Below are 10,148 nucleotides of genomic sequence, written 5' to 3' on the forward strand. Positions count from 1 at the left end.
ATTACTCACCAGCATCAATCTGATAGGTACTCAAGATGATTGTAACTACGGAATATATAATAGCTAACGTAAACACCATATTCAAAGCACTCAACGAGCATCACCTGATCAGAAAATATTTCGAATTGTTTATTAAAAATCATACTACTCGAATATTATGACGTCATATTAAAGTATTGACATTGCCGAATCAAAATATCTCGAGTTAAAATTGGCAAACGCTTGAGTATAAATAGTTTCCATCGTTTTCACACAAAACGCAGATTACTTTGTGTATTACTCCATGAGTGGTGTAACTGATGGGATCGGATGATAGACATGGGGTTTGAAAACGAAATCTTGAACCTGAGGCACCAACATAGGTAAAGAATATTGGATGTGGTAGGGGAAACCTATGAAACCCACAAAATATGTATACTCAACCAGTGTCACAGACAAGCGGGTCTCTGTAATAAATCACGCAAGTCAGAATTGTAAACAAATAGCGTATCTATGAAAAACAACGCATATATCAGGTCTATATAGTTGCATCCGCACTAAATAGGGGTGAATGTAATTTGTTTGGGACACAATTATTTTATTGTAGGATGCCACTCCAAGCAACGCCTCCTACGTGCATATCTTAAACACACTTCTCGCTCTTTGTATAAAGCAATTCGTAAAATTTGAAATAAAACTACCATCATATTCAAAAACGAATAGGGTCATCATGGCGTGAATTTTTCAAATTTATACCTCAAATATTTAAAGCCGAGTAATATTTTTAGGAATGCCAATGCGAGACATTCGCTCTATTTGTGATAATTGACATTCTCCTGGTAACTCTTTATTTTCAGCTTCTTTCCATCGAATAACTCTGCTCTCCTGGTAATTGGGTTATGATTAAAGAATTGAAATTTCCTTTATATACGGTTTAGATCACGGCTCCTCATTGATTATGTTGATTTGTAGCACGTTTTAGTTTTTAGATTAAGTATAAGTTGCTCATCAAAATAGCTGATCAGTTAATTATTTCATATGTATGGACTTACTATTGAAGGAAGTCGTAAGCAGACCTGCCACGCCAAGGATTGCAGTAACGCTCTCAATGTTACGGCTGTTATAGGCTTTTGTAATTTATACAACTAGACCGGAATTCATACATGATAGATATATGGCAAAAGCTACCATAGAATATATGTATAGATATCTTAATCAACAAATAGACTCAACAATTAAACTCATTTATTTATTAGTAGTAAAAGTACGCATGCAACAAACCTTGGTGCCATTTTATGGCTCCCAGAAGAAATAATTGTGTTGCGGATAAGAAAAGTAAGACTAAAATATGCAGTGGGTTGCGTTGTTTTTTGCCTCAAAACAAACAATATAACAACCTGAGAAACACTATAGATAGACGACAACGGATAATCACGAAAGTTATATGCGCGATGATTCCCAGAGGGAGAAATTAAAAATGTTACAATCGTCAATTTTTATTTTCCAATAAATGTCGAAGCATCGTGCCTCGGCAAGCTAAATAAATTTGATAATACTGCATTTATTTAAATTTATACTGAAAATTACCGATTTTAGTTACAATTTCTGCATCATGAATTAAAAATAATAAAATTATTAAAAATAAATTATTTATAGCATGCAAAATGATTTCTGCTGAGGCAGAGAGAAATCAATGGTCAACTTTAATTTCGCAGCAAATTCGTTCCCCATGAATTGCAATTTTGCAACCGCATTCACGAATGATCTCACATCCGTTATGAACTAAAGTGTACATTGCAGGTTTCGTCCATTTATTTCTTTACTTTTTCGAACTTGCATGGCGAGCGCATCATTTTTCTCCAGTTTTCAAATAACAAAACGACGGTAATGACATTAATAAGAAGGTTGCAGTCATACATTACGAATGCACACGTTTGTGGGGTGTCATCAGGTACAACAAAAGCATTGATGATCATAGCAGTAAGATCAGAGGAGATTGAAATCAATGCCAAGTACAAGATTCGTCGTGAACGTGAACGGTTATGGGGAAATTTGCAAGATAGAGATCGACGTACTTTTGTACATTGACAATTAGATCATTTAATTTCGTATTTACACTGGTGTTGAATGGTAATTCGACAGTGGATACCTCGTTTGAAGAGTGAATGTTTCTTCATTCAAGCCTGGTTCTCTGTGATGACAAAGGACATCGACATATTAGAATTCAGGGTGGTCCAAGGTTGCGAGGTTGGCGTGCCGCAAAAACTTTTGAGGATGTCTCGAAAGAACCCAAAAATGATCAAAACATCGCGAGTTTGCTCGCTTTATATATATTTATTTAGAAATGAAAGTTTACCGTACTAATCAGTTTTAAGGAAGATATATATAAAGCCTTTAGTGATTTTAAAATTGCTTCCCGGGAAATACCGTGGTATTTTCGATATCTTTTCTCGTGTATGACTTTGTAATGTCGCTTCAAATTATATTCTTTCGTGACAGATGTTATTTGAAAACACACCTGACACTGTGGTTTAACCGTGGTATTTTTGGTATCTTTTGTGATTGGTATCTTTCGTGTTTGGTTTTGTAATGTCGCTTCAATTTATATTCTGTTGTGGCAGATATTACTTGAAAAAAACACCAGTGTGGGTTAGGAAATGCGTTTCCTCAGTTTACCTCAGTGACCTTTTTTACATTCATTGCAAGATGAATTGTAATATTTGACCAAGTTTATTACTTATAGCGTGAGCAGGCCTGGTGCTATCGTCAAAGAACAAACAAGTCCGTCTAAGTTGGGACTCCGGAACCAGCTAAAAAAAAATGAATCGCTTGGTTCCAAGTCAGCTCTGCGGTTCGTCACTGCTGTCACATGGCCAGCGCTTGGAAATAGAGGTGTGTTTTACTAAAGTAAAGGCATAATACGTCTCTCCAAATGAGGAGTTACTTGACGTGAGCTTTAGGTACGAAGTTTAGATAAAAAGCGCGGCGCATTTCATTGGCTTAGTCCTGTCTGCACAAGACAATCCATTCTCCTTGTAGCGATTAGAGATGTACCGACTACCGATACCACTTTTGTCGCCAATACCGATACCGAGACCAGCTAAAACGCCGATACCGATACGCCGATACTACAAAAAGGCCGATATAACCGATATTCCGATACCGATACTATGTAAATATTACTTAATTAGGTGTGCTGTGTAGGGCAGACGGGTTAAAACAATGGTCTTGGAGCGTTGTTCACAGTACACATTATTTCAGATCGAAAAAAAAAGATATATATGTCACATAATATGAAATTAATGTTTAGTATCCATATGCTTTAACTGATTAAGATACATTGTACAATAACACTAGTAATCTCGGTGTTCAATTGAAACTCATAAGCCGGGATGTCCAATTTGAATTCAATGTTAATATCGCGACCTCCGAATATCGTTATTCGTGTTTAAAAGAATATCGAATATCACCCACACATTCTAGAGCCGCCGTCCTACGTTCAAATTAAAAGCATTTTTCAAATATTTTATTTCGTGGCTAATCGTAATCGTCGACGCAATAAGTCAAAGCCAACATGAAAGAATATCAATCAGCACCGACCAAAAGAAGGCCTACCTATAACCGTCGAGGAGGTTTTTTTACTTTACTACTTTATATTATTATACAATTGCTATCATGTATTTTGAGACAGTCCAGGGCCTCTAGGGCTAGGCGGTCATGTCAATATATCCATAAAGAAATTGTGTAGTTAAACAAAATTAATACCTGCGTAGAGGGATAATTGTGTCGGAATTTAGTTTATCGATGTCGTCGGACTAAAAAACACTCGTACTTGACGACAAACAGTCAGAATTTATACCCGTGCCAAAAGTTCATGTGCCGTTAATAAGGACCCCAATTCCACTGTATGATTTAAAACTGGGCGCCTAATTGCTTTTTGTTATGTGCCGTGTGGATATATTTCTTCGTAATTACTATGTAATATTAAAAATGTCAATATAAAAATTTGACAGCGAAAATAGCTAAAAACACGGGAATCCTATTCTCTCGCGGGGGTAGGGACATGTATGGCTCATAGCTCACGATCTCTCGAGACAAAAAACAAATTAAAAAGGAGTATTCCAACTTATCTTTTAAAACATTCTGGACTATATCAAAAAGGTAAATATATCGGAAATATCGGCCTTAAATCAAACCGATACCGATACATGGCCGATACGGAAAAAATGGCCGATATTGCCGATGCCGATACCCGATACCGATACATCGGTACATCTCTAGTACCGATCACAAGACGCCATTCCCATATTGGCACCGTCTTGGCGTTTCTGGATCCAACAAATGAACAATATATTATGACGTCACAACGAGATCTGCAAATTGTTTTTTCAGGTATACTTAAAGGATGTCAAAGACTTGAGAATCAACAATTTAAAGTTAGTTTTTGAGATGTTTCCCACTCCAAATAAGCATCTGGCCAAGGACGCCCTTGTATATGCAGCTATTATGTTTATTTGGAAGCTCCCGAGAACCTATTAATAATGACGTTAGGTTCGTTAGGTTGCGGTTACCTTTCAAGTCCATACGTGCCATCAAACTGCAGTTGGATTGAATTCAAGAAAAAATTCTTATTTTTGTCGGGTCCTCACGGCGCACTTTCGTAAAATGCATTTTTTTACTCATTTCATTCATCCTGCAAATGCGGTTCGTGAATTCATCAAGGACATGATTATATTCAGCAAAAGATGAGTCAATTTTTTGCGAAGTCCTCCTCCCATTGTGAATCGCATTTTGGATGTAATTTAGTTTATGGTTGAATCGTTCATTTGACGCATGTTGCAGATAAGACTTAGTGAAAAATTTTAGAGTAACTTCAGGGTTGCAACCAAACACCAGAAAGAGTGGAAATATAATATTTTGAATTCGACATCATTTTGCTGTGTGTTTTGGTTTGGCGTTTGTGTCATTTTCGTTTGGTTTTGATGACTAGGAGATCAAGGATGTCCGGGCTAGCGTATGTTCGTATTTATCACCTTATTTTTGATACTTCCACTGCCTTAGGGCGTCCGATCGAGTTTTTTTTACATAAATATGACCTTGTGCTAAGTAGTTTTTTGTGTTTATTTCACCTTGGTTTATATCTTAACATGAGCTGATAAATGATATATATATTTTTATATGAGTTCATTTACGCCGTCTAAAACTGTGTGTTCCAAATAATGAAGAATTTCAGTTACATTGTCGCCTCCAAGCGTGCTTCTATAATTCATACGAGTTAAATTTGCCCACATGAAGTTCATATAGTATATCAATAAATTCACGAAAGTAAAAAGTCGGTAATATGGCGAACCACGGCCCCTGGTCTAGTTATCATTCAAGGTCGCAAAGCATCAATATCAACATGGATCGGATACGTGAGTGGAACGTCTCACGAAAAAACGAATGATAATGTTACCCACCAACCGCCAGTTAAATGAGGCTACTATGGTTATTGCAAGAGAATATACTAATATATATATTTCTGGTGCTTCTCCATTTGTGCAACAAAAAAGCGACCCCAATTTCGAGATTTAATTGTATATCCAATTCAAAAACGACAAGTGCTGGATATTAATAGATAAGTTGACACAAAAATTATAAACACAAAAATCATCAGCAAACTTACCTCCAATAGTGGTTTAACTGGGTGTGACGCTGCCGCTACGTACTTTGGCATTGCGAAGAAGTCGCTTTCTCAAATACCTCTAATCTCATAAAAATTGCTTGCAATACAGGGGATAATTGTCAATCATCTAATGAAGGCCTAATTGGGAAAACTTGGGAAATTTGATGCTCGCATACCAAATTGCTTTACTTTTCCCACGGATCTAGAGGGGAAATAGCTCAATTTTAAGTAGCTAATTAAAAGAGTGTACGCAATTTCGACGGGGTTAGCAGAAAAGCTCTTCAAAATTATTGATTTGATAAAAATGTGCTCTAAGCATTGGTATCTTCATGTGAGTCATTTATTTTCTCAGGGACATTCTGCTGGAAATTTCGACAAAAAATTTGTCATCTGAAAAACTTAACTTCGAACGGACCGTCACGCCCAGAAATAGCAAATTCATTTTTGTCGACTTTGGTACTCATGAAAAATTGTCGATTCGAACAAGAATTTTTAATTCTGTAATTGATTTAAAAAAGTTCATTATCAACTTAGATGGGTCGATCGAAATGCTTGAAACGAAACAAGCAGATTGCTTTCGAAATATATCTGCATTAGGAACGTCAGTTCTCAATTTGCTATTTATATACAAAAGGGAGCTCAACGTTACAAAGAGCTCTGAATGCCGGGTTGCACGAGTATTCGCATTCAGGTTACGTACGTTAAGCTTAATCAAATAAAAATAGCTAAGCTAGATTGGTAGTATAAGAGCACGTAGATACTGTGGCTAGATTACTGATATAGCTGATTTTGAGATCTATGGAAAAGGCTCATACACCTATAAAAGAGTTTGTAGGCAAATGTATAAAATGCCATCGATTGTTCTAGAATCTAGAAACTAGAAGTTTTGTTTGAATAAAATTTGGATGCATTTAAAATGCAAATTTATATGCATACTGGAAAAAGTGTCTGTCTTTGCAAAAAGGTATCGTGTGAGTAAAGTATAAACTCAAAAATACCAAACTCCACAATTGAACATATTTATTTTATTAGTAGTAAAAGTACGCATGCAACAAACCTTGGTGCCATTTTAGGGCTCTACAGAAGAATTAATTGTGTTGCGGATAAGAAAAGTAAGACTAAAATATGCAGTGGGTTGCGTTGTTTTTCACTTCAAAACAAACAATATACAAACCTGAGAAACACTATAGACGACAACGGATAATCACGAAAACTGTATGAACGATGATTCCCAGCGGGAGAAATTAAAAATGTTACAATCGTTGATTTTTATTTTCCAATAAATGTTGAACCATCGAGCCTGGGCAAGCTAAGTAAATTTGATAATACTGCGTTTATTTAAATTTATACAGAAAATTACCGATTTTAGTTACAATTTCTGCATCATGAATTAAAAATAATAAAATTATTCAAAATAAATTATTTATAGCATGCAAAATGATTTCTGCTGAGGCAGAGAGAAATCAATGGTCAACTTTAATTTCGCAGCAAATTCGTTTCACATGAATTGCAATTTTGCAACCGCATTTACGAATGATCTCACATCCGTTGTGAACTGAAGTGTACATTGCAGTTTTTGTCCATTTATTTCTTTACCTTTTTCGAACATGGCGAGAGCATCATTTTTCTCCAGTTTTCAAAAGACAAAACGACGGTAATGACATTAATAAGAAGGTTGCAGTCATACATTACAAAAGCGTACGTCTGAGGAATGTCATCAGGTACAACAAAAGCATTGATGATCATAACAGTAAGATCGGAGGAGATTGAAATCAATGCCAAGTACAAGATTCGTCTGATCAAGCGATAAACTTTCTTTGTGCGCACCGTAGAACGGCGGACGCGGTTTTTCAATCTGGCAACGGCATTTGGGACGATACTCGGTGACTTTGCTTGCTTTCTGCGCGTCGTAATAGGCGTTCCAAGATTTGGGTTCTTTAATTCAATTTTAACAGTGGCCGAACGGCTTCGTTTTACATCAGATATATCATTTTCGGGGATTTCAAGCAAATCTGTGGAACCCTGAGTGTGATTTTCTGCTGGCAGTTTGATGTTGTTATTAGACGGCAAACTCGCCGAACGATTTTGTTTTGGGTGTCCGTTCTGTACGACATCGTCATAATTGCTTATTGTACTGAGTGGAAGCTTTTCCTCTGTGGTAGTGATTGAGCCGTTTTTGTTCGTTATTGTTGCTGACGGGTCAGATGTATCAGAGAATCCTTCACTGGATCTTTCGCTCATTTCGCTTTTAGTTGAATATCCAGAAGATTCGATTCCTTTTTGGCTTTGAGCATGTATGCGAATTGGATGTAGGAATAATCCAAGCAATACTAGTTGGGATGAGATCATAACAATTGCGTAAACATAGGTTCGGTATTCGTCTTCTTCTAATCCTCCTATCAGTTCACACCCCCCTTCAGGACGAGGCTCGTATTCAACAGGATAAATTCCAATCGTTAATGAAACAACAGCAGATAGAATTATTAAAACGAGACTGACTTTGCTGAAAACTCCAACACAAGTTCCAAACATGTGTCCTAGGGATGGGTGTCCATAGAAAGCTCTCTGACGTGCCCATAAAAAACCGTAAGTCGGTAGCACTGCTAGTCCGAATCCTGCTACACACAAATCATTTGCAAGTTCGCATCCATTCCTATATTCAGGGTACAAACTCACGAAAAGTAGGAACAACGTTCCGGCATAACGAAAGAAGGGAACTGTAACTGAAGCGATAGCCAAGATCATAACAAGACCACCATTCACATCTCTTCTTGATTTCTTTTTCCTTAAAACATTACTTGTAATCACGTGATGAATAAAAGCAATCGCAATCCACAAATTTGCCAGTATGACGACAAAACTCAGGATTAAACTTATTATCCAATGACCCTCCGACGCAATCGTAACTTCAGCTGCAACGGTGGACGTGTAGTTTCCAGATCCAGGAACATCCATGCTGGAAGATTGTTATTTATTTATATTTAGATTTGAATCGCTATATCTAAATCGTTATATTAAAATACAAATTAATATTTTAATTATCTTAATGTACTGTATTACTTTATCTCTTTATAAAATACAAAAGGATAAAATAATAAAGATTGGTCTATGTTACATCACACATTTCAATGTTCAAAAATTGGGCGATGCGACTAATTTCTCCTTCTATTTTATAAGTTTATTCCATCGCGATTTGATAAACCATGCCACTCAAGTTAAGTATCGTCGACAGCTCAATAGATTGGAAGTTTTTACCGAAAAAAATATAATTTATTTTAATATTGATGTGCTTAAAAAGGATTAAAACCTTTTCTCCGCTTCATTATCATGTGGTCTATTTTTATAGTATTATACATTATGACACAGTCCTCACTCGCTCGAGACTTTACCGACGTTCCAAAGCACTAGCACTGTCAGGTTGATGTGAACTGCAACATAGTAAGTTGAAGCAAGTATTGATGCGCAAAAACTTAGAAAAACAACTACATATGAAAGTCCTGCAACTTTCTGTATGCCTAAATTGCAGTGAACTTCCTGTCAAGTTATGGCGCGTGATGTTGTCCTCGGAAAACTTTTTTTCGCTTGAAATAGTATATTATACTTCAAATGTGGAGAACAAAAAAAATAGCACACAGGCAACAAAAACATCTTCTCTTTCCGTAACTGTATTCACCACCAAATTTGAGTCGCTGTTGCAATATTTATAATAATTGACAAAATTAGATCTTCATGTAGGATTTGAATGGCGCTGGGAAATTTCGGGTGCATATATTATTTCCAAGCTTTCTTAAAGAAATAAAGTGATTAAGGTGCCATTAAATATTCTTCCCCAAAAATGATTTATTTTTGAATCAAGATTATAAGCCTCTCACAGCCATTTTTCGACCAAAACCTGACCCAACTGCCATTATTACCTTCAATATAAATTTCACATTGACTCATTCAGTCCGTCAAGTGCTTTAATTGGAAAATATTGCCTTTGATCTATAGATAAAAATGTATAACTCATTCTTAAGATGTCAGGCAAAAACTTGTCTTGAGAACAAATAACCATTTATGGAGTTCTTCAACACCTTTCTCTTAACAAGTCTCTCGACAAGCAGCCAATTTGTATATGGTATATTGTCAGCTTCGTGAAGATCAGAATTAGAGAAAAACAAGAGCTAAATTGGAAGACCTCCACTGCGGTGTCAGGTATCAAATATTTATAGGCAGATTTCGAACCGCCCACAATTACTACCAAAATATTTCATTTTTCACCATCAACCAGAACATTTTTTCAAACTGCAAATTTATTTTTGCTATGCATAATATTGGTAAACCCATTGTATATTTCTTACAGTGAATATATATTATGTACCACAGCATTCTAAACGTTGTAATCTAAAAATGAATACAGAATTACATCACTCTAAACAATAAATTTCGGCATTTGGTGATGCAATTCAAAAAAGTAGGTCACGATTCAGACGTTTCGGTTTTGGCAATATTGAGTATCACAAAA

The 10,148-nt window shown here is 36.1% G+C and overlaps 1 protein-coding gene across 1 annotated transcript; it reads right to left on the reverse strand.

Annotated features, from left to right (window-relative positions):
• Positions 1–6,647: 6,647 nt before the first annotated feature.
• On the reverse strand, positions 6,648–8,645 carry LOC120340328 (uncharacterized). The gene has a single exon (XM_039408566.2). The coding sequence runs from the start codon at positions 8,597–8,599 to the stop codon at positions 7,229–7,231; it is 1,371 nt and encodes a 456-aa protein (XP_039264500.2). The 5' UTR covers positions 8,600–8,645; the 3' UTR covers positions 6,648–7,228.
• Between the last annotated feature and the right edge of the window lie 1,503 nt (positions 8,646–10,148).

Source organism: Styela clava, chromosome 14 (genome assembly GCF_964204865.1).
Source record: "Styela clava chromosome 14, kaStyClav1.hap1.2, whole genome shotgun sequence".
Taxonomy (NCBI): domain Eukaryota; kingdom Metazoa; phylum Chordata; class Ascidiacea; order Stolidobranchia; family Styelidae; genus Styela; species Styela clava.

Coding starts and splice junctions, on each gene's coding strand:
- LOC120340328 (XM_039408566.2), bottom strand. CDS start 8,599: ATGGATGTTCCTGGATCTGGAAACTACACGTCCACCGTTGCAGCTGAA.